This window comes from Cervus canadensis, chromosome 14 (genome assembly GCF_019320065.1).
Source record: "Cervus canadensis isolate Bull #8, Minnesota chromosome 14, ASM1932006v1, whole genome shotgun sequence".
NCBI classification, from domain to species: Eukaryota; Metazoa; Chordata; class Mammalia; order Artiodactyla; family Cervidae; genus Cervus; species Cervus canadensis.
Window position 1 is genome coordinate 4,865,720 of NC_057399.1, and position 25,336 is coordinate 4,891,055.

The 25,336-nt window shown below is 36.5% G+C and overlaps 1 protein-coding gene across 10 annotated transcripts in view; it reads right to left on the reverse strand.

Annotated features, from left to right (window-relative positions):
• Nucleotides 1-1,200: 1,200 nt before the first annotated feature.
• Nucleotides 1,201-25,336, reverse strand: part of CEP44 (centrosomal protein 44) — a 35,546-nt gene continuing 11,410 nt past the window's right edge. For 7 of the 10 annotated variants that reach the window (XM_043486664.1, XM_043486661.1, XM_043486663.1 and 4 more), the window contains 7 exons: nt 24,071-24,217; nt 23,581-23,703; nt 21,458-21,619; nt 20,567-20,773; nt 20,038-20,113; nt 17,416-17,540; nt 1,201-3,633 (listed from right to left, as the gene is read on the reverse strand). In XM_043486664.1, coding sequence (XP_043342599.1) covers nt 3,466-3,633; nt 17,416-17,540; nt 20,038-20,113; nt 20,567-20,773; nt 21,458-21,619; nt 23,581-23,703; nt 24,071-24,217 — 1,008 coding nt within the window. In that variant the 3' untranslated portion in view covers nt 1,201-3,465. Of the gene's footprint in view, nt 3,634-15,798; nt 16,335-17,125; nt 17,164-17,415; nt 17,541-20,037; nt 20,114-20,566; nt 20,774-21,457; nt 21,620-23,580; nt 23,704-24,070; nt 24,218-25,336 lie in introns of those variants that run through there. The other 3 variants (XM_043486667.1, XM_043486668.1, XM_043486669.1) reach the window with 3 other exon arrangements.

Consider the following 25,336-nt stretch of genomic DNA (forward strand, 5'->3'; position numbering starts at 1 on the left):
TTCCCAGCCTGGGCCCCAGGAGGTCTTGAAGCTTCCACTCTGCAGTTTTTGGAACTCAAGGGGTTCCATGAACAAACCTGGGTTACCAGGTTAAAGAAGAGCCCTGATGTCTCAGCTAAGGCCTTTCTAGACCAGGAAGCTTCAAACTCACTTGTGATCACAAGTTCATGTCTCTGCCAGATCACCTAGACCAACTTAAGATCAAGAACTGGGCAGTGAAGCCCTGTCCAGTTCACCATCTACAGAATCAAATTTGGAGTTGATAGTATAAGCCGATAATTTTGGAGGTGGTTTGTTAATCACATAATTGATAGAGATACCTCACAGTGAGACTGGCTAGCATAAGAATCTACCTAATAGGACTGTTAGGAGATTTTTTTAATTAACTTTTTTATTGGAGTATAGTTGATTTTATAATATTGTGTTAGTTTCTGCGGTACAGCAGAGTCGGTTATACATACACATATATCCCTTGTAGATTCCATTCCCATATAAGGAATAGAGTTGCAGAGTATTGGCTAGAATGCCCTGTGCTGTACAGTAGGTCTTTATTAGTCATTATTCTTGGGAGTTATATTTTTTTTTCTTTTTAATTGGAGTATTCTTGGGAAATTTAGATGAGATCATACATGTAATCCTCTCTGCCCAGTCAGAGTACTCAACTACCTTAGCCACAATAAGAGCTATTGCTATTATCATAATCTTTATCTTGTGGGGGAAGCAGCTTTTTCAAAAGTCTGGCACGTCATGTGACTAATGTTATAGCCTATGAAACTTCCCACTTTGAGAAAAAAATGTCATTATGAGCTATGGTGTAGCCCTTCTATAACACTGGCTGAAAATTACTCTTCCTGACAAGGAAAGGGGAGGCACTTCAGAAGATGGCTGTTTAATGCAAATATGTTGTTGCTTAAGAGAAGAAGAAACTTTATGTTTCTTCTCCCTATTAATCTATCAGCTTATGCATGCACGCTAAGGAGCTCCAGTCATGTCTGACTCTTTGTGACCCTAGGCACTGCAGCCCACTAGGCTCCTCTGTCCATGGGATTTCCCTGGGAAGGATATTCGAATGGGTTGCCATTTCCTTCTCCAGGGGATCTTCCTAACTCAGGGATAGAACCCTGGTCTCCTGCATTGCAGGTGTATTCTTTACTGACTGAGCCACCAGGGAAGCCACTATAGAGGCTGATCAAACACTAATTCTTTTTAAATCTTCCCTTTAATTTTTTTTGCATAATTTTCAAAATTTTTTACAAAGTCTTTCTCAGAAGTGCATTAACTGTTATACTAACAAGTGTTAATGTAGTTCCTGTCTTTCCCCGAAAGGACTATAAAAACTGCAAGGCTTTTAGGATTTAAGGCATGGATAGAAATACTCAACCCAGGTGTTTCTAAATCACCTTCCACCATCTCAAACGATGCTGTACTTGAACAGGTCTGGCAAAATGTCTTAGAACATCGTCTGTGTTTGTATCAAGTTATGTTAAATCCAGAATAAATGCATAAAATAAAGCAAAGCCTGCTGACATATTTATTTTCAGGACACTTCTGTCATATGAACTTTATAATCATATTTGAAAATCCAGCTGTAGAAAGGTATGTGTACTAGATGAATGGCTGTTGGTCATTTGCCAAACCACAAAATTGAACTGCATATAGTAAAGAAAAATTACAAACCAATGTTGGAGCAATTCATCCTTTCAAGTCAAATTCTTCAATTAATCACCTAATTGCTATCAATATCAATATAATAACCCTTCTAACACCTATTAAAAATAAAAATGACTACCACATTTTTCTGAAATCTTGCTAAAAGTGATTTCTGGCTTTTAAAAGCCTTGTCTAAAGTGTTTGTATAAATATAAATGTCCTCTGTGTCCAATGTAATCAATTTTCCATTTTCAGTAAATTCCAGAGAACTCTGCCCTCTGCAAGAAGTGTTGGCTGGATATCCTTGTGGACTGGTTTTACTAGCAAAAGTGTTCATTACAGAGGAATGTCTCCATGTGGGATAGACTTCAATTCCAGGAAGCCGACAGGTTCAAGCGTAAGTATTATTTCTCCCCAATTAGGAACAAAATTGTGTTTATTACCCCCAAAATACATTGCTTGAGCCAGAATTTATGGATCTGCATAACTGGAGTAATTTTCTTTTTAGGCTGAGACCCTTTCTGGTGGTAGCCCTATGCTTTGAGCAAACATCTGAACCAGAACTCTAAGTGGTTGTGGTTAATGCATACATCGCCGGAGATCTTTGGCAGTTCAAACGTGCAGTACATAAAATCTCTGCCACTTTGAGACCCAAGACCACTTGGGGAGATATTCTCTGTTTTAAATATGGTCATAAAAATGAAAGTGAATTTTATTTGATGAGAATGATGTGAAAAAAAATTATACTTTAGGCATTTGAGGAGTCAATAAATGGGCTGAATGGAGCCAAGGCCTATTACATGTGGTCTAAGGAAATGTGTTTACAAGATGTGAGTGATGCAATTAATAGAATGGATCTAGCGCTGCCAATGCTGTGGGCGCTCAGGCTAAGCAAATGGTATCCCCATTATATTCCCCTTCTTTCCTTTGCCACTGCTTTCTCCTACTCCACTGAAATGAGTGCCATAGTGCAGCTTAGACTATATTATCAACCCAGGAGGAGCAATCTTAGATACAAGGACTCAATCTGTTTTCTCCCTGTTGCCCAAGCTTCTGTGAACACCACCAACCCTACATGTGTGCTCAGTGGCTCAGTCTTGTCCGACTGTGACCCCACGGACTGTAGCCACCAGGCTCCTCTGTCCATGGGATTTCCCAGGCAAGAATTACTGGAGTGGGTTGCCATTTCCTCCTCCAGGGGATCTTCTCAACCCAGGGGTTGAACCTCCATCTCCTGCATTGGCAGGCGGGTTCTTTACCACTGAGCCACCTGGGAATCCTTACCAACCCTACAGAACTATCCTATTTGCCCTGCCCAGCTTTTTCCTAGTTTTCACTGTTGAACTACATTTTAATTCCTACATCTTCAGCCCATGTTTGTCCCTTTCACTACTCTGGTTACACAGTCCTTTACATTTGTGCGGACTTAATTGAGGATGGGAGGAAAGTAAGGATGGGTGCTTTGTCATATCTGAATATTTTTCTAGTAATCTTGCCCTAATTTTGTATTTTTGTGTGGTAAAGTCAATGAAAATATTTGAGTGAATGAAGCACGTTTTCTATTCGAAGAAAGCATGTATTTCCCTGCCCGTGGCCCCTCCATTCCATTTACCACGACAGAGGTATAGGTAAGTTATAAACCCACATGAGGAATATGGGTGAGGGGCCATTAGCAGGGGTTTTCATGAGCTGGTGGAAAATGGAAATCAGATGGACAAGGGTGATGCTGCAGGAAGGAAAAGCGGAGGGTGAAGGTCCACCTACTGAGAGACTTGCTGCTGAAGAAGGGGCTTTGGGTTTAGCGGAGGAGCTCCCCTAAAACATCCGAGTGCAGCAAGGGAAGGGAGACGTGGGGTCCCAGAAATGAAGAGGCAACCCGGGAGAGGGACCCGGGAGAGTCCAGGACGAGCTGGATGGAGGAGGCCTAGAACGCAGCCGGCCAGGGTGGGAACAAGAGGATGGGACACTCCAAGTGGGAAGGTTCTAGGAAACAGAAAACACAACACAAAAGATTAAAATAGTGTATAAACAGATTAGCAGGATGGGTACATAGCACTCAGAGTGCTAGTTCTTCCTATTCCATAATAGGTGGTCTAGAGATAAGGTCAAAAGTAGACCAAATGAGCAAAAACTAACCAGATTATTTACAAATACAGTTAAAACACCAGAGAAAGACTTAAAATAGTCAAGATTTTTTCCTCTGGGGAGTGGCGCTTGGGTGAAGAGCTGTAGGGATAAGAAGCCTCAGCAATTGTCTTAATCTAATAAAAAAAATAGTAAATACAATGACATCATAATATAATAATATAGGTATTGATACTAATTAGTAGAGGTCTACAAAGTGAATATATTCAATTATGGCAAGTGTATACTTAAAAACTCCTGTAGAAGATATAACTTTTGTAGACATAAAGTCATAAATAGACACCAATTACCTTAACCATTGCATATCTTAAAAACTTATCCCAAGGAAATAATATATACCATCAAAAATTTACATGTAGGAAGACTTATCATTGGCACTTTTTCTATTTAGGAACTTTATAAACCAGTAAAATGCGCAATAGAGAAATTATTTAAAAGATTATGGGATCATGCCCAGCACATTGAAGAAGGCCAAATGACTGTTAAACTTCTAGGACAGAATAGTGTGAAAAATCCATATTTTGCATTCAGAAACATAATGACATGGAAAATGATCACTAGTCCCATGAAAGAATTAAAATTATATCTGAAATATAATCTCCATTTTTAATAAAAAATGAAGTCACATGAATGTGCACAAGTCACACAAGTCACATGAATGTGCACATAGAGCTATAAAAAAAGATAACACCAAAATATTAACAAAGTTTAAGGTGCTTTTTGTACTTCTAAAAATTTTCAAAATCAGAATAAAATGAACATGTGGTACTTTGAAAATGTTAAAAACAGAGAGTGCTATATAGTAAAATAAAACCATAAAAGATTGTATTTCTTACATAGTCATTTTAATAAGAAGCATGAAAGTTGAAACTATAATAAGTATTCTTATCTAAAAAATTTGAGTTTGCATATTCTTTTTGACCTTAGGGTAGAGGATGTTATTTGTAACTCATCCAAACTCATCTTTTAAAATTTAACAAGACAGTTCAGTAGTCTATTTTTACTATAAATCTATCTTGAGCAAGAATGTTGATAACCTGAAGGTTAACATATATTCATTAGCATTTTTTTACTAAGTCAGAGAACAACATAATCCAAACAGTCTTATCCTTTCTCTAAACCTAAAAAAAAAAAAAAAAAAAAAAAGGCAAAAAGTCATGGACTACCTTTTGAACTTTTCCCTTCAGTTTCTCATAACAGCCTTCATTTTCCCATGAGTACAGTACATTCTTAAAGCTATAAAGTGTGAGAACATTATCCTGGAAGCAAAATGTTATTGTTAAACTACCAGATATATTTTAACACTGACTACTTTATAACTTTGAAGATACACTGAAAACAATTTAGAAACACATGTCTCCTTTAACTTTAGCTTTTACAACTTAAAATCAACTAAAACTGGACTAAGAGGGGAAGAGGTAGCAACTTATCTGAACATTCTTATGACCAGCTCTTTTTAAAATGTAATTTTTTGTGTGTTTGAGCAAAGTGCTTTCCTGTGTATTTTCCTACTCCTCCTGATTCACTTTCCTGATAAAATGGGAAAGTATAGTTGTCACAGGGTTTCCCCAGTGACTCAGTGGTAAAGAATCTGCCTGAAATCGAGGAGACACAGATTCAATCCCTGGATCGGGAAGATTCCCCTGGAGAAGAAAATGGCAACCCACTCCAGTATTCTTGCCTGGGAAATCCCATGGACAGAGGAGCCAGGCGGGTTACAGTTCATAGGGCTGCAAAAGAGACAAGATTTAGTGACTAAACAACAACGTATTTGTAATAATTCTTTACATCCTAATCTTAAACATTAAAGGCTCACTGTAAATTTTTCTACATAAACTTCAGATTTTAGAAATTTTAATTTTCTGTTATTGTTGTTAAATGATGGTTTGGACCTGAAAAGTTAAGAACAATTGATACCTTCTATGTTGAAGCTAATTTGCTTGAGTTGTATACTTATATCTTTTACATGTGTCTAAGTATTAGGGTTAAGAAATCATATGTATCAAATAGTTCTTGTCATGAGAAAATAGTTAAAGAAATAAGGTTGATTTTTCCCAAAAGTTACACATAATTTTCTGGGTACATCATTATACCCATAAGGTCTCTTAATAATAGCAGTGTACTGTTTGATGGCAGTGAAAATCCACAAGGAGACCTGTCTTTGCAAGTAGCTTCCTTCAGCATCTTAAATGCTGTGACCACATACCTTCCTCTGTGGGTTCCACATGGCAGCTTTTCACTGAGGCACAAGCAAGTATATCAACTCCAGAGCTACAGCCTCACATCACACTGTACAGAGTTAAGGGTCTTTTCTGGTAGTTATGGAGGCAAGGGAAGGAAACTCGTCTTCCCCAGAAGACCAAGCTCTTTGCCTACAGTTGGGTGGGCTGCTCATCTGTCAATCAGCATCTGGGAATCAGTAGAATGAGTTATAAGGCAAGTGGGCTTATACCTGAAGTCATTTTGTTTGAGGCTTATAGTTGTCTTAGGGCTTCCCTGGTGGTTCTGTGGTAAAGAATACCTTGTTAATGCAGGAGACACAAGAGATGCAGGTCAGGAATATCCCCTGGAGAAGGCAATGGCAACCCACACCAGTATTCTTGCTTCGAAGACCCCATGGATAGAGGAGCCTGGCGAGTTACAGTCCATAGGGTCGCAAGAGTCAAACATGACTTTGTGAGTAAACAACAGCAACATGGCTCAGAAAGGGAAAGGATTGTTACCCACCAGGAAATTTGGGTAAATCCCCCAAAGAAATCTAAGCATGAAAGCAGGCAGCTAATGTGTCTACGATCCCCATCACCATTAAGTAGATTATTCCACATTAATAATTATACTTCTTCACTTTTCAGAGAAAACAAACAAAATGAAAAGAAAAAAAACAACAAAAATCCCAACCAATTCTATGGTCTTTAATTCCAAAATCAAAATGAACAATGTCATCTGTCTTTGACTTGAAGATAGGCCCCAGTTGATGAATCCGTGCACAAAGGTTGCCTTTTGATGTCCCTGGGAGAACAGAGGAAACAGGACCAGTCTGAGGACATAGCAGAGACCATCTTTAAGCAGTCCTAAGAATAAGGGCTGTAGTTGAGTCTTTTAGGAGAACTTTGTAACACTACTGCCAGAAAACTGATTGCTATTATGAAGCAACTAAATCATTGTTTGAGGTGGACATTATACTAAATTGATATCAACCAGTATAAAGGAGCCCAGCCAACAAATCCAAATATTTATCTGAAATTATCTGTTGGATGTTATTTATCCTGTTGGACCCATTTGGAGATAGGGCTCTTTGAAGTGACTCCATGGGACTGCTGTCAGTGCTCTTGGGTGATTATCACCCATCCAAGGCAGAAACACCCTTTCTTCCTTATCCAGTCAGTATTTCTCTTTTCTGTCCCTTCATCTCCAATGCTCTTTACCTTCAGCCTCATTTCTCTCCTGGACCCTGTAAGCATTCTCTAACTAGTCCCCCAGCCTCCAGCTTTGTCCTCTTCTTGTTCCCTCTCCAACACCACCAGGGCCATCTTCCTAAAACAATATTCTAGTCCTCATGGCTTCCCATTGTTTCACAAGGTAAAGCTCCTTAGGATAATATACAAGATTCTACCTCTTCAGCCTCAGTTGTCACCAGTGGTGACTATTTTCATTGGCAATTTGATGAAATGCTACTATAAATACTATGAATATCCTTATAAATTCTGTCAATACTTATGAGGGAATTTATCTAAGGTATATGCTGTGGTGTGGCATTGCTACTTCCTATTGCACATCTTACAAGCTTTTCGCCAAACTGTCTGCAAAGTCATTGTACTGACTACACTCCAATCAGATTTATTTAAGACTTTGTTGACCACAACCTTAATAAAACTTAGTAATTTTGCACAATTGACTGTAAAATTGCACAATTTTGCACATTGACTGTATTTTTTTTTTTATTGTATATTGCTCATTCAGGATGTCTTTTCTCGGTAACTCATCTTTTGTATTCTATTGGAATATTTATTTAGGGATGTTCTTTTTACATGCTGAATACTAACTTGTTGGTTATTCCTACTGAAAAAAATTCTGCTTTGTCATCTCACATCTTCTTTTGATAGACTGAAATATTGTTAAGTGATTCTCAAATTTTTATTTCAGTGGTAAAATCACATGGTAATAAGTCATATAAGAATAAAATTGACAAATGGAGAGGAAGGCGTCAGCTGGAAGTCATGGGGGATGAGTGCTCAGAGTTCCTGGGGCTCCGCTCAGGGTTTCTGTGCTTCCTACCAAAGTCCTCCAGGAACTTCTGGAACCTCCACGGGTTCCACAGTGCCCAGTTTGAGAACCAGTACCCTAGGGCAAACTTCTCTTCACAGGAGAAGAAACCAAGCTCAGAGGTTGAGGTATTTGCCCCAAGAACCCTGGTGGTGGCTTCCTCCACCACCACTATCAGGAAGGAAATGATGGGGAAATATGCCTGCATAGTGGCCTTGGTCTCAGAGGATGGCCCTCCTTCTCCAGCATGGTCACTCCTGTAGTTTGGCTCCCAGGTGTGTGCAAACTGAGGGCTTCAGCCAGTGCTGCTCCAGAGTGACCTTGCACCCATGGCATCTGTGTGGCCAGCTCACCTCTGCAATCTCAACCGGCTCCACCGTGGACACTTTACGTGACATCGAAGAAATGTGAGTGCTGGAACCACTGTCTTCGCACACTCTGTTGGGGAAGATCAGGCCTCACAGAGTGGGTGAGGTGAAGAAGGAGAAAGTAGAAAATACAGATGTGTAATGATCTGGCCATTCTCCATGACCCGCAGTTAGGTCTCTTGCCACTGAGATGGAAGGGGGTGCTCCAGGTTGCAGGTGCATCTCCAGTTGGTACGAAGCAGCTGAACAAGCCCTCTGGAGGAGCCTGGGCTTGACAGTCAAGTCAGAGCCACCAGCACTAACTCATGCCTCTTTGAACTCATCCTGTGTTTTGTCCATATGAACATCTATATCATATTGAGAGGCACAAAGGGTGTTGGTTCGGAGCTGTTAAAGCCGTTTAATATTGACAGCATTTCCACAGACAGGTCCAGACAGTTGCCCCTCAATATACATACCTGGGCTTTGTGGGCAGACATCCTGTGGGATGGCAGGGGGTGGAGATGGGATAGCGGGGCAGTCATGAGCCCCAACCACCTCTCCTGCACGCACACTATGGCTGCCCACACTGGCCGGAGTCCCAGTGCCCGATTCTCATTCCCTTCCAGATTGGAATGCCTGCTGAGCTGTTTCCTCCTTCTCAGTGAGATTTCTGGGCTCTGCCGTGTCTATGGTTCCCTTTACCCATCACTTTGTTTCCTGTTTTGGCTAGTTTAAGCCAAGCCATTTGTGCAGGAGGTGTAGGATGCTGGGGTGCTCAGCAAGTACCTTCCAGCCGACACATTTGCAGGGAGGGAGGGCTACCTTCAGCATGAACCACCAATCCTCCAGGAAGCCACCATCTTTCTAGTCAGTAATTCAACTCCCATATGTCAAGTTTATATTTTCTTTTATTACCTGTGCAATTTGAGTTAAGAACTATTTCCACAAAGATAATCTTTTCCAGTGCTTCCCTAACGTTCATATGCATATTTTTAAATGCAGATTTAGTTCACACGTGATGTTGGTGCTGCTGCTCATAGACCTCACTTTCATTTATATTTCCATATTTGTCTTTAATCTACCTTTAAATGATTGAATGGTGTAAAATGAGGCTCTAATTTAATCTCCCCCACCCCTTGACAGCCAGGCCTTCCTAAAACTATTCAGTGAATGTGTAACACATGCTCAGTCATGTATGACTCTGCAACCTCATGGACGGTAGCTCTCCAGGCTTCTCTGTGCATGGGATTCTCCAGGCAAGAATACTGGAGTGGGTTGCCATTTCCTTCTCCAGAGGATCTTCCCAACCAAGAGATCGAACCCATCTCCTGCATCAGCAGGCAGATTATTTACCACTGAGCCACCAGGGAAGCCTGTATTCACTGAATAGTCCATCCTTTGCCCACTAGTCAGTAATGCAGTTTGTCATAATCTTTATTCTATGTAGAGTCTGGTAGGAAGCTCTGTACTCTGCTCATTGCAATAGCCTATTTTTCTGCCCTGCAATACCATAACTGCTTAGCAATCATAGTTACTGTTATAATTATAATAGTTTTATAATAATTTCAAATACCTTATAGGAGACCTCATTAAAAAATATATAAAAAAAAATAAATAAATAAATAAATAAATAAATGTTTAAAGCCAAAATAATGACAATGCTTTGTGGAATTAAAACATGTAGAAGTAAAATGCAAAACAAAAAAGGCTTGAGGGGCGAATGGACATGTAGTTATGTTCATATACTATACTTGAAGTGGTATAATATTACTTGAAGGTAGCCTGTGGTAAGTTAAAGATGTATACTGCAAACCTGTAGCAACTACACACATTATAAATATAAAATATAATTAATAAGTCGAGATAAAATAGAAATATTAAAAAATACTCAACTAATGCAAAATAATGCATAAAAAGAGATTAAGAAAAGAACTAAGAACAAATGGGAAAAAAGAAAACAAATAAGGTGGTAGATTTAAACCTAACCATGTCCATAATCAAGTTAAATGTAAATGATCTAAACACTCCAGAGATTTACAGATTGCATGAAAGAGCAAGGACAACATATATATTCTCTTCAGGAAACCCACTTCAAATACAGATGCAGATATATTAAAAGTAAAAAGATGGGGAGTAATACCATAATAATACTTTCTAAAATAAAGTTGGAGTGGATATATTAAATCAGACAAAGTAGATTTCCAGATGAGAGAATACTAACTCAAGATAAAGAGGGCCATTTCATAGTGATAAAAGAATAAATTTATCATGAAGAAATAACAATCCAAAGTGTTTATGAATCTATGTAAGAACAGATTCAAAATACAGGACAGAACTGAAAGAAATGAGAATTTTTTTGCAGCCTTCAACTACAGTTATAATTGGAGATTTCAACATTTCTGTTTCAACAACTAATAAACTGATCAACTGGATGTCATTAAAATTTAAAACTTCTGCTCTTTAAAAGTACCTAGTTAAGGGAAATGAATTTGAGAAGTCAGAGAGTAGGAGAAGAATCTTTGCAAAACAGGTATTCAACAAGGGACTCTTACAACTCAGTAGGAAGACAAACCACCCAATATAAAAAAATAGGGAAAAGAACTGAAGAAACTTTCACCAAAGAATATACACAGATAGCAAATAAAGACATGATACTCAACATCTCACAGAAATACACACTAAAACCACCATGAGAGGGACTTCCCTGGTGGCTTAGTGCTAGAGAATCTGCCTGCCAATTCAAGAGACAGGTTCAATCCCTGATCTGGGAAGATCCCACATGCCACGGAGCAACCAAGCCGGTGCGCCTCAGCTATTGAGCCTGTGCTCTAGAGCCTGGGAGCCGCAGCTACTAAGCTCACTTGCCCTATAGCCCATGCTCTGCAACAAGATAAACCACCACAATGAGAAGCCTGCGCACTGCAACCAGAGAGTAGCTCCCACTCACCACAACTAGAGAAAAGCCGGAACGGCAATGAAAGTCCAATACAGCCAAAACCAAATAAATAAATAAAATTGTTAAAAAAAAAAAAAAAACAAAACACCATGAGGTACCACACTGTCACCTCCTGTTTACTAATCACTGGTGAGGAAGAGCGTCCTACCTTAGGGTGATGGAGATGCCTGATCTCAGGACAGGTGAGATCTCTTAACAGTTTCTAAGTTAAGTGTGCTCACCACCTGTGGGAGAAGAATGCTGCAGGCCAAGTGGGGCCATGTGAGGGCTGCACTTTGAAAGTGACCAGCCGGGGTCACACACCCACCAAGAGACTGACAAAACCAAGTGTTGGTGAGGATGTAGAGCAAGTGGAACTCGCAGACTGCTGGTGGGAAAAGTAACAGGGCACAGCCACTTTTGAAAACAGTGTAGCAGTTTCTCATAAGAAGTTAAACATAACCTATCACATGACCCAGCCATTCCATTGCTAGGTATTTACCCAAGAGAAGCAAAAGTGTATTTTTAAATAGACTTGCATCCTAATGTCCACAGCAGCTTTCTTCATAACATTCCCAAACCAGAAATAACCCAATGTCCATCAACTGATAAGTCATCTAGAAACTGTGGTATTTCCACACAATAAAATATGGCTCAATGATATACGGGAAAGAACTAATACAACATGAGTGAACCTCAAAAGGAAAATACTGTATGATTACATTTATGTGAAATTTTAGAAATGGCAACATTAAAATGACTGAATGCAAACCAGTGGTTGTTAAGAAAAGGGTGGAGGTGGAGGACTGGGTACAGAGGGGCATGTTCTAGATCTTGATCAGGGATCATGATTACATGAACGTAAAAACTCACTGAATTCTGTTAACTGGTGAATTAATTTAAAACATTTGTATGTAATTAAAATTTTTTAACTTATTTTTGGCTGTGCTGGGTCTTCTTTGCTGTGCACAGGCTTTCTCTAGTTTCAATGCATGGGCTTTTCATTGTGGCAGCTTCTCTTATTGCAGAGCATGGACTCCAGAGCGTGAGCTTCAGTAGTTGTGGTACTCCGACTTAGCTGCCCTGAACTTCTGGACCAGGAATGGAACTCTTGTCCCCTGCATTGGCAGCCGGATTCTCAACCACTGGACCACCAAGGAAGTTTTATTATACGTAAATTATTCCACAATCAGGCTGAGGAGAAAACAAGAAGGAAAAACCCTCAAGGCCTTAGGGTCCTACTGTCAACAAACGACCCCAAGTCAGCTGCAAGCCCTCTGGATTTTTGCTTCCTCTTCTTTAGGTCCTTAAGAATTTCTTTTGATTTCTTGTGATAAGTATTTATCATTTCCTCCAGAATGTCTGATGGTTTCTTGCAGGAGTTTAAAAAAAATTCTTTTAATATCTTGTCTGTCATATTGCTGCAAGCAGAAATCTCACTTTTTTTTTTTTTTTTTTTTAGTAAAAATTCTCTGGCTTCTAGTGCTTTAAATTAGACCTAGATAGTTTTGTGCAAGCTTTTAAAAATATGGTAGTTTCTAAAAATTGCTCACCTTTTTTATTGGGAGAAACTTACTGCAATAAGGCTCAGAAATATTAATGCTTTAAGTATGGGAAATTATGTTAAAAATTATCAGCTTATAAATTCATGCTACATATTATTTTCCATGCTTAAATACATTACCAGATAGAGCAATATGACATAACATCTAAATGACTGATGTTAAATTGAAATTAAGATGTCAGATTCAGAAATCAGTAATTATGATGCCCTCCTTTATCTTAACACCCATCCATAATATATAATTCAAAGAATTTATGCATTTGGGAAACTTATTGAATAAATGCTTTTTGGGGGGCTATACTGGGTCTTTGTTGCTGCCATGGGCTTTTCTCTAGTTGAGGTAAGCAGGGGCTACTCTCTAGTTGTGGCGTGACAGCTTCTCACTGTAGTGGCTTACTGCAGAGAGGCTCTAGGGGCTCAGACTTCAGTAGTTAAGGCATGTGATTTCAGTAGCTGTGGAGTACAGGCTTTAGTTGCTCCGCAGCATGTGGGATCTTCCCAGGTCAGGGATCGAAGCCATGTCTCCTGCAACGGCAGGTGGATTCTTTACCAGAGCCATCAGGGAAATCTAAGTGCTCTATTCTTAATTTTAAAATGTTGAGTTGAATATTTCATATTAAAAATTTTTTTAAATCAAACAATTTTTGTGATTTGTGAACTTCAGAGACAAATAAGACATACATACTGTACAGTCCCCATTCCTACAAGTATTAGATATAAAAACCATAATCAAATGAGTATGGATTTTGAAAGATCCCCTCCCACCCCAATAAATCTCATGTTCTCTGTGTCACTACTGCTGTCTTTTATCACTCTTTGAGTGAGCAGGGTAAGAAACCTGACATTTACACTAGATGAACTTGGGAATTGTTAAAAAGTAAAAATTAAACCTATAATGTTATTGGATCTCAAAAAGTGTTGTAGTTTGTAAAATTGACAAGGTTCATTTACACTTTAATGCCTCCCCAAGTGCCTGTCAACGATGTAAAGTTGTAGGAATGAGTAGCATGAAATGCAGCCTCCAAAGTCTTGAAGTTTTATTTTTCAGGGAATGTATTACATGTTAAAACATGACATTACAAAGTGTTAGAGTGAGACAAACAAACAAATGTAGAGCCATTTTTTCCTACTTAATAGTCCTGAGTTATGCCTACAATTTTCATAGAATTGCCATTACTTCTTATTTCACCTTATGAATTCTCAGTGTTTCTATCTGATCTCAATCTAGATGTATTCAGAGCACAGTATAGGTAGGGCCACACCAGCTGCTGATGCCTCTGTGGGCAGTATAATAAATACCTTTCATCCCACTTAGGGGAGAATTAAGGGGATGGAGTTCGTGAAAATTCTAGTTAACTGCGGGTTTAATTATGTAGTTCCAAATAATCTCACCAGGAGTCCCCTTCCTTACTTTCTTAAGAACTTCAAATGGCTGGTTTATGGTATCAAGCTACTCGCCAAATTACCTAAGAGGAAAAAATTTTCTACTATTTGCAGGAGAGTTAGAAGAAGAATAAATAATTGCTCTCTCTTCAATAACTTCAATGAAGTCAAATTTGCTTTCTTTTCCCCCAAAAATTACATCGTCAAAAGTAGTAAGATTCTTTTTAAGTATAAACACATGGTGTTCTTATGAGTTGTTTTCATTAATTCCTGTGTAAGTTTGTTAGATAAAAGTATGAAAAAATTTGGATTCCAAATTCCACTAGATAATATGACATCTTTTATTATATTTTCAGTAGAAATTTATATTTAGCACACTTAATGTATATTAGGAAATTTAAAATGTTTAAATCTTTTCATTGGTATTCAGGGCTTCCCTAGTGGCTCAGTGGTAAAGAATATGCCTGCTAATGCAGGAGGTGCATGTTCTATCCCTGGGTCAGGAAGATCCCCTAGAGAAGGAAACAGCAACCCACTACAATATTCTTGCCTGGGAATTCCATGGACGGAGGAGCTTGGCGAGCTACAGTCCATGAGGTCGCAGAGTGGACACAACTTGAGAGACTAAACAACAACAACTGGTATATATATATACTACATAAAGGAAAGAGGGGGAAAAAAAGACCATGAGAAAAGAAGACAACTTCTCTTTTGTGCAAAAAAGAAGATTCCAAAACATTTCTTTTTAAGACTGGAATTCGATTTTTCAAAGGGAAAATAAGGTCCTATGTTTCACAGGAAACCACATATCTTAATAAAAGGTAAAATACCAGCATATAAACCACAAGGTGGTGCTACAATTCCATGCCTACAGATACTAAATTTTTAGAAGTTTCATTGATAAAGTGGTTTTTCATAATCTCTTGGTTTATAACTTTGTGCAATTGAAAAAATAAAGCTAAATGGATTCATTAATTCTAGAAATATTTACTGAAACTACTAAATTCAAAGTTGTATGCTAACTTCAAAAGTTCATAATTTAAAAGTATGATGACTACACATGTTCCTGTATTAGAATAATAAAAGTATTTTTTAGGTTACTTATACTTAGAATTTTAACTTACTATTAATGTTTCACATGTGGCAAATATCGACTTACATTATATAAATACATGAGTAAATAAAATAATTCATCTAGTTATTTAAAATGAATTCCACTTTTCTCTAATTTAAGTTCATCTAAGATTTTTTTCTCTCTCAAAAAGAACATAACTTCCCATCATTTAAAAAACAAACAAACAAAAATACTCATTGTGTATCTTGTAATACAGAATGGCCACCATCTGTGTCTGAGCTGCTGGTCTTAAAATGTGTTACAGAATAGAGTACTAAAACACTCAACACATTTTCACAACTGTCCAACTTGCTTCCAAACACAAAAGGAGAATCATGCCATGACTTCCTCAACATTAATTGAAAATGTGTTGCTGCCTTTTGACTGCGCATGAAACAGTTGTATCTTTGTTTTATTTAAATTTCAATGAGTATTTTCAACTTTTCATTACAACATGTTCGTCAGTACAGATGGCAAGATGGTATGTATGAGAGCCTCCTGGGGACGACATGCAAGTCCCAGGTGAAGCGTTTCCAACAGGATGTAAACCATGGTCCTCAAGCCTGTACTTTAAAAAACATATTATTTAGCACACTGCCAACAAATGTCGACACAAAAATACAGTGCTGGAATGACTTCACACTTTAAAAGAAGTGTACTGGCACCTTAGCTGTCCTAAGAATAGCAAAACAGTAAAGCAGTATAATCAAAGCGCAAAAATATTTAAGTATTTATTCAATATGGAACCAAAAAGTGAATATACCAAATGGAATTCAAATTCTAATAAGAACATTCCAGTGTATTAAAATTGCATAGAGAACTCTTTAAAATATACAACATGTACAGTAGCCAAAGTCCTAGAGAAGTTCATGCAGACAATTCTATAATTAGTGATTTGGGCATTTCAGTAACTCTGCAGTTTCTTCAAACCTGAAATATAATAAATAAATAATATATTAAGTAAATAACTAATCCATAGTGAGGTGTAGGATTTAGGTTGCTGAAATTATGCTTTTGAGCCTTAAATAAACTTCAGTGCCTATTTATAGGTACAAGTACTGTTAATAAGTATACTGTGCTCAGAAGGGAAGGTAAAACAACTAGAGTCAATTTTAAGTCTTTAAATCGCGGAACATAAGTTATTTCAGCACATTTCAAATTAAAAAAAAAAATTATAGTTTTTTAAAGTAGTAGGCTGCATGATAATCTTACACAATTTCATTTCACATTTTATTTCAACTTCTCTTTAAAAAATACACATAATTTATATTTGTATTAGATGAAAGTATCATATCATACCAACAACCAATTATCATACCAACAACTTTCTGAAAAAGATTAGCAACACTTTAACAATACTTGTATGTCCCCAAACCATTCATCTACATACATAATTTAATAGTTTGATAAAGTAGTTATCAAAAATAGATAACTTCTGGATTAACTATTAATATCAACCAAAAATATCACTGCACTCTATAATCTGCAATTAATTTCATTAACAATGTTTTACATCGCTTGTTGGAAACAAAAACAGTGACTCATCTCACAAACACATAACTGTAGGTAGATTTATTATTCACTAGAGTCTTGAAGGAAATTCCACACCTGATTGAGAGACCTTCAAGGTTTGAAACACACATGTACATTCTTTATATACTGTAATCCAACACAATTCCCTATAGAGAAATGAATCTCTGTTGCCCTTTTTGGTTACTTACATTTTTTTCATCCTTTCCATTTTCTGCATTGTTGTTTCCTTTAATTTAAAAAGCAACAAATTTAGGCGATTTCTCAAAGTAAACCATAATCCAAGATGGACCGTGAACATATAAAACACAGTCTAAAACACTGCATTAAGTACTGTTTATTTATCACAAAGAATTTTTATGAGATTAAGATTTATAGTTTCACTATTTTTCTTGCCAATGGCATCTATAACTAAATCTAATGCTTACTTTTTCTGACATTACAAAGGAAATCATGTAAGTGGTTGCCAGATTCTTCTTACCTCTGAGAACTCTTTCAAACCACAGTAATTAACAGTTGAGGTTCTGGGAGTTGAATCTGATGACACCGTACTATAACCAGAGGACAAAGGAATATTTGCATGCCTTTCCTCTTTGCTTTTTCTATCTGTGGAGAAATTAATTTTTAGATTACCTTTTCCTTTCACGGGGGAGTCAAATATCTAAAATTTTATGTATAGAGGGAAGGAAAATAAACATCTCAATATAAAATGGCTACTGGTATAGGTCTAGATGAGTCCTTAATATTCTTTTAGGATAATGACCTGCACATGAAGATCTAGATGTTAAAAACTGGCCAATAAAAATCAAGAAAAGTAATATTATCTTTATCATGATAGCAATCAACTGAATATACAGGTTAATGTATTTTTAAATATAAGCTACCGACCCATGAATATTCTTTTCTTAAACTGACTGTATATACTTCCTAAAAATCAAGAAACATTTTACCCTGAGTTGATATTTATGGAAAAAATTGCTTAAAATTCAGGGTTCAGATTTATTTCTCTATATAACTGAATAACTTTCCTTTTCCAGTATCCTGATATTATTCATTCAGCAAAATGATGGCAAGTCTTTCCTACAACTGAATCAATTATGGAACACCATAGAAAAGATAAGTCTCTGTCCAATCAATTCCATAAGCCCTGCATTTTTAGTCAAGGTACATTTGCAAAAACAAGGCCAAAAAAAAAAAAAAAAAATCAGGTACCCATTTAAACTATTTTACACAGTTTACCATAAGCCTACACAGACAATCTTTGTATTGTGGAACAGAGTATTACCACATGAGGACTTTAGTCTCCCACCAAGCCACAGCCTCTTGCCTGTTTGCTCCACTCCTCTACTCACTCATCAGCATGAACTTCAAATAAACCACCCCCAACCCAACATAATTCTAAGATCAGATTGGTAAACTGCTGCTCTCAGCATCAAAAGAAGTCAAACCCTCTTCTTCCAGGTAGCATGTATAGGTTAGATATAATGTATAAGCTTCATAAATTTGACTCTTAATTGACCAGGGTCAGACTAAAAATTTTTTGAGACAAGTATTCACCTCATTCCTAATCTATAATTCATGTCAGACAGTGGTCTGTCTGCTCATCACTCAGAGTCCCAGCGCAGGTCTTAAACTCGGTTATGTGTTTAACTAACGGGTTAATAGTATGTGCTGCAATATGTTATTTAAAAAGTTTAAGCTCAAATAGGCAATATCGAACTTGGCAAAGACAATGTTTGCAAATAGCAGGCATTCAGTATTCTTGCAATGCATGAAAACTTGATTTCTACCATAAATATTTACTGGGGACAGAAATACAGACATTACGCTAGACAGACCATAAGATAAAGTTCTTGCTCTTAAGGGTCTTGGAACTGAGCTTAGAAATTTGTTGAGTAATGAATGATAAAGAGAAAAAAGTCAACTTTTACCAAATCTGAAACTTGTAGTCTATAATAAATTTAGTGCCAGAAACAGCATCTCTAATAATTGTACCTAATAACCTAAACATTGAAATTGTTCTCTGTGCAATGAAACCGGTATGTACACTAAGTATGTATTGCTGAAAAGAAAATGTCAAAGCTAATTTGCCTCAATTCAAACATGTCCCATCATTCAGTAGCTATGTGGCTTTTGGCAGTTTAATATTTAACCTCTCTTCCTCATCTGTAAAATATAGATAATAAAGCACTTGTATTGTTTTGAGAATAAAATTTTTATTACTATAGCTTCATTATGAATTCTCAGTTGGAAAATTATCTCTTCTGCAAATATGATTATAACATGAGACAAAATTTAGACCTTTGTCTTTTCAAAATGTGTAAGAATAAAAAAAAAAAAAAAGCTATCACCGAAAAGCAGCTTAGAAATCTTATCCCTGCTGTTCAGCCACAATGGAAATGCCAGTAGCCAAAGAAGTTAAGGGATATGGAGATGTGCCCTAATTTTAGGTCCTTTACATTCTATCATCATTGGTGAACTGCTGAAATATAAGAGGTTGTAACACATTACAGGTTACTGACAAATGTGTTTTTTTTTTCTTTTACATATATTATTCACATATGTGAAAGTTATTATGTATTAGGCACTCAGTCATGTCCAACTCTTTGTAACCCCATGGACTGTAGCTGCCAAGCTCCTCTGTCCATGGGATTTTCCAGGCAAGAATACTACAGTGGGTTGCCATGCCCTTCTCCAGGGGATCTTCTGACCCAGGGATTAAACCCAGGTCTCCTGCTTTGCAGGCAGATTCTTTACCATCTGAGCCACCAGGGAAGCCATTCCTGGTGAAAGTTATTACTTAAATTTAAATGAGAAATTACGGAGGTCCATTTATTATTCTAAACCACTTTGCAAATAAAAGAGTAAAACGCCTCTAAAAGTTTGCAATTTTATAGATTGGAATTTATTCCACTACTATATGTAAGTTGGCTTTTCTAGCAACTCTTGACTTATCTATAAGTTCAGTATTTTTTTTCTTCTTAGGAGTTTTGCAATTTCTAAAAAAAATAAGGTTTCAGGGATTAAAATAATCAAATACTATAAAAACATTTTTGTAAAATCTCCTAATCATATCACCAATTCCAACACACCAAGAGCTCACCTGGATTGAGACTGTCCATGTCACTACTGGAAGCATAGTCTTCACTCATCTCATTAAACTCTACATATTCATCATTCTGAAATAACACACTTTAGTATTTAGAATAAAATGAAAAGATATGTTCTCAATTTATATTCTTACTACATAACATATATAGATGACATAAAAATGCTTAGATACTTTTATTTTATTTACAAGCAAAACATAAATATCTCTCTATATAAAAAATGATCTTTCAAATGTGGAAGGAGATAGAAACCTTTAATCTACTTTTTAAGAAGGAAAGATAGATTAGGACCAGAAATTGATACAAGTTCATCAGATTATCTTACTGGATGAAGGAAAAAGCAATAGTCCCAACAGGCACCACCAAACGGGCTGTGTCCAACTAGGACTTCATTCCAACTAAACACTTCCCAAGACCCAAAACAGGCTCTTATTTAGCATCCCAAAGAATATACACATAATAATGAATAGAAGTACTTTATTATATCTGAGATACTCTGTAGAAGCGAAGGAAAGAAAATACCTTTTTAGATAAAAGCATTTCTGTTTCGAGAAGGGTGACACGACTCAGAAGATTGGCCCAGGTTTTTTCATTCACCATCACTTTCCCTTTCATTTTTTCTTCCAAAGATTCTAATCTACTTTCTATGCAAGTCAGTTTCTTAAGCTTTTCTTGGCATTCAGCAAGCATAGACTGTAATGCAGTAACCTCAGGATTGACTTTTATATCCTAAAATGATAGAACAGTATCAGTTAGGAAAATAAAACTATAACTAACTCGCTTCTTATAATTAGGAAAGCTAAGAGGAAATGACCAAGAAATGAAAGTACACTGAGATTGTTCCCTTTGCTATAAACAGGAAATAAGCCTAATGGATATCTGGTGGCTTTTAAATGGCAACTGTATACCAAGATGCAAGTCACAAGGCATAAAAGACAGAAAAAGGAGTTTTAACAGAAGCAGTAATGACCAGACACTGTAACAGGGTCTGTGACCACAAAGTAACAGAAACGATATTCACAGAGAGAGGGAGAGGCCACAAGGGACAGCGGGGCCCCAGAAGGAAAACGAACGGGCCGCAGTGCACCATTCTCCTCCATTCATCAATATAGGGAGGAGGTGGGAAAGAACCTTCCCTACAAAGCAGTCTATGTCTCTCACTAGATTGTGAAGCTTGAAGAAGTCCTATGTCTTATTCATCTCTGCATCATCTCTCCTAGTACTCTAAACATGAGGAGCAAATAATATCTTTTTAATTATATTCAGTAAGACTTAGTGATTCTTAAGTAATGGTAACAGGTCATGATCAATAGTTTAAAAGACTAGAAATGTTACAAAGGTTAGACGCTTAAATAATCATGTACATCAAAGCAAGAAATACCGGCATCTGTTCAAGAAGCCCCAAATTCTTACTTGTTGCTCACAGTTAATGTCAGAAACCTGTAATTCAGGAATTGTTATTTCAGCAGCCTTTAAGTCACAAACATCAAATGCTTCGTTAACATCTGTTTCTGTATCTTCAGGAATGTTAGCACCATCTTCATTGTACAGGTGTCGGATCACCACAGCTTTCTTCTGCATAGAGAAAAATACATCAGAGATGCTTCATGTTCTCTTCCACAATTATTTTAAACACACACATAGTAATTTTTCAAAACAAACATCCTATTTTCCATTTAAGATTTACAGAAGTATAAATTACCATATATGCATATACCAAATGTTACAAATTTATTAATATTTTATATGTGATGATAAAGTTGTGGTCATGATTTTTAAAAAGCATTTTTATATTTTACAAAATATTGAAATAATCTATTCAATGATGTCTGTGACTTGTTTCAAAAAGGTTTCAATTTGGGGGGGAAGATGTTGAGAGAAGTGATTACAATTAAGATAAAAGAAGATTAGCAAAGAGTTGACAAATTGCTGAAACTCTGAATGAATACTTTGGTAAATTTTGAGATGGTCCATAAGAAGAAGTTGTTTTTAAAAGGTTAACACACTATTCATGTATATAGATAATTGAGCTGGCTTTATGAGTAGAACTCATTACAATGTTTTTTCTATTAAATAAACCACAAAACATCAGACCCTCAATAACAATTACAAAGGGAAAGCATTGAGAGGAAGGCTTTAGGTGAAACTGCACTTATGCAGACTCTCCTGCCTACTTCCTTTCTCTACAATCCGCACATGTGCAATGAAAACTCAGTACACAGGACACAGAAGTCACAACTAGCGCCCCAGAAAAGCGTGGCAGAAGGAGACAATTTGCTTCAACACTGACTCAGCTTTTCATGTAAGCCAGTGTACTGACTGACTCCAACTTCTCTAAATTGGAAGAATTTTAATACCTACACAAATTTGTGATAACTTTGATATAATTGATAAAACTTTGATGGATAACAAAAGAAATTTAAGAAAATTAAAAACAAGTCTAATGTCTTAAAGTTTTGTAGCTTTTTTTGTTAAGACAATTTAGATCATTCCTCAGCCCCACACTGAAATAGAAGATTGAAAAACGTATTCAGTTGTATCAACTCAGATTCATTAAGTCCTTACAGTGTACCTAATACTGTGCTAAAAAAGCACAATGAAGATTTGAAAAACCTGGGGTAAGAAATTCCTTGTTTAGATAAATTCTAGTTGGGAAAGGACTCAGGACAGTTACACTTGTTTTCACAGGGCCCTCATTACCTGAGACAGAATAGGCAGAGTTTTCTTTTTAAGTTACTGACATAGGAGCCTTTTTCTTATAGTTAAGTGTCACTACATTTTATAATGGAGTAAAGTATAAATAAATTCACAGGTTCTGTTTTTATAACTGATAGTATGAATTGGGGAAAAATAATTCCCTGAATCTTACTTCAGCTAAAATATACTCAAATCCTGTATCTAATGACACATTGATTGTTTGTCTGATAGTCTATCCTTCAGTCTCGATGGGTTTGCCCCAAGTGGAAGACAGCTGAAAGCATATTTACCATTATAAAATAATATTATGGCTTCATTTTCCCTTGGAGATAGAAAAACTATCCCTAAATGCATAGAACTCATTCAGTCACAGCTTCTTGAAGCAGACAAGGGCAGGGAAGGTATCTTCCAATAAACAGAAAACATTCAAAATACCATCCCCAAACCAGATTATAGATTTAAGGACTATCAACCATTGGATAACCCACATTCCTGGTACAGAAATATGAATGTATATAAATCAAGACCTACAACTAAAGCGGGGGCCTTTAGGAAGATTAGATACATAATTAAGAGTAAATGTTCACAATCACAAGAGGTAGAATTAGGGATTAGAAGTATAAAGAGAAAACGTGTTCAATTGTACATTTCTACCCTCTTCTAACTTTACCAGTGTTCCCAGATAATACATGATATGTATTGTGAAAAATCCTTACACTCTAATGTCTGAGTAGAATGTTTTTCTAGATGCTAGTCAGAAAAGTGAACACTGTGTGTTGGATCAGTTAGGCAGGTAATTCTTAACACTAATGCGACACACTGTCTTTGCACTGTCCCACCTTTCCTGAAGTCATAAATCTGCCAGTGACATCAATGCCCACAGGTTCAGTAGATGTCTTCTCAGCACTTGAACAAGGTTCTGACTTAGCAGAACTGGTTTTTTTTCTTTGTTGTGATGGAGTCTAAAAAAAAAGGTATTAAGACGTCATAAACTATGTGGGAAGGTGGCACGTATATATTAAATTCCTCCATCATTTAAATTTTTATGAAATGTGACTGCCAAATATTGCAAGTCTAATGAGACCACATGTCTTTTGAAAACTACAAAATGATGAAAATGTGTTATATTGTTATATTAGTTTAGGACTAGTAGTTCCAAGTCACAAATGTGTCAAAACAAGTGACGTATATTTAAGCAAACATCAGGCATTGTAAGGCCACTCAGATCTGTGAGTAGCACGGTAATTGCACTGTGCTTTAATTTCCTGACTAGGTATTGACTTTATACATTAAAATATACATAAGTTAAAAATCTATTAATAAAATTACCTTCTCAAGACTACTCAACTCCTTGTGCTTTTTCATCACACAATTCAAAATATCACATATAATTTGGATTTTCCATTCTGCAAATCCACACTGAATAAACTGCTTTTTTGTCAAGATTGGTTTATAATTAAATTGATCACGAAGAAGCTGTAAGGAGGAAATAATAGACCAGCATAAAGGGTGGGAGCAATTTCTTTCAAAAATCCAAAATGGTAAGTGACCAGGGATGTACTACCATTTTTGACAGATGGGGGAGGATTAAGCCACTATAGAAAGGGCACTAAAGAGACTTGTAGGGGTGCTATGAGATCTGATCAAGTAGGAAATAGGTAGAAAACAGGCAGCTAGGAATGTACCAGATAGCTATCCAGAAAGATGGAAAAGATAATCATCAAAAACTTCAAATATTCTCATAGGAACTAGAAAAACTCCTTTGCTTGCTAATACCAAATATCAGAAAACCGTAGTTTTATTTGTTTATAGAAATTATGACAATTTTTAGACAAGTCAGTAGGCTACTCAGTTTTGATTTCTCGTGTGTAAAATGAAAGAAACAGATTAAAACAGTAATTTCCAAAATCTCTTCTGTGTAACCTCAGATTTCCTAGAAGTCCTTTTTAGGCTTCCATGGATGCTTTCTGAGGTAAGAGGCAAAGAAAGGGAAGATTAAACAGAGACTACATATAAAAGCTACCATCTCATCAAACTCTTTACTTACAAAAGAAAAAAAAAACAGATTTGATTTGATAAATTGACTTTTACTATTTTTTTAAGGTTACATAAACCATAGTACGTACATAAAATTAATGATACAAAGTAGGGTTTTGAAAAATCAAATAGAGATTAAGTTCAGGATACATGCAGTACAAGTATAGATGCCAGAGTAGATAATAAGACATGGTTTCAGATCTCAAGGAACACAAGTTGTTCTAACATAACTTGCAGTTCTTTCTTATGAATAACTAAATTAACAAATTAACTCACAATTCTATGAACCACAAATTTTACTTAATAAAACCACATTCACTCTAACTTCTGCCAGTAAACCAAATTTTACCAAAAATAGATATAAAATAGACAAATGATAACCAATGATAAATGTTTACCAGTCATCATATTTATTAGAGTACAAAACATAAAAGCAAACAAATTGCATCTTGATTGTAAGAGACTGCATTTACAGAAGATAAATACATATGAAAATACTGTCAACTGTATATGTAAGGAGTTATAAAAATATTGATTTAAAAAAACCATTCGATGACT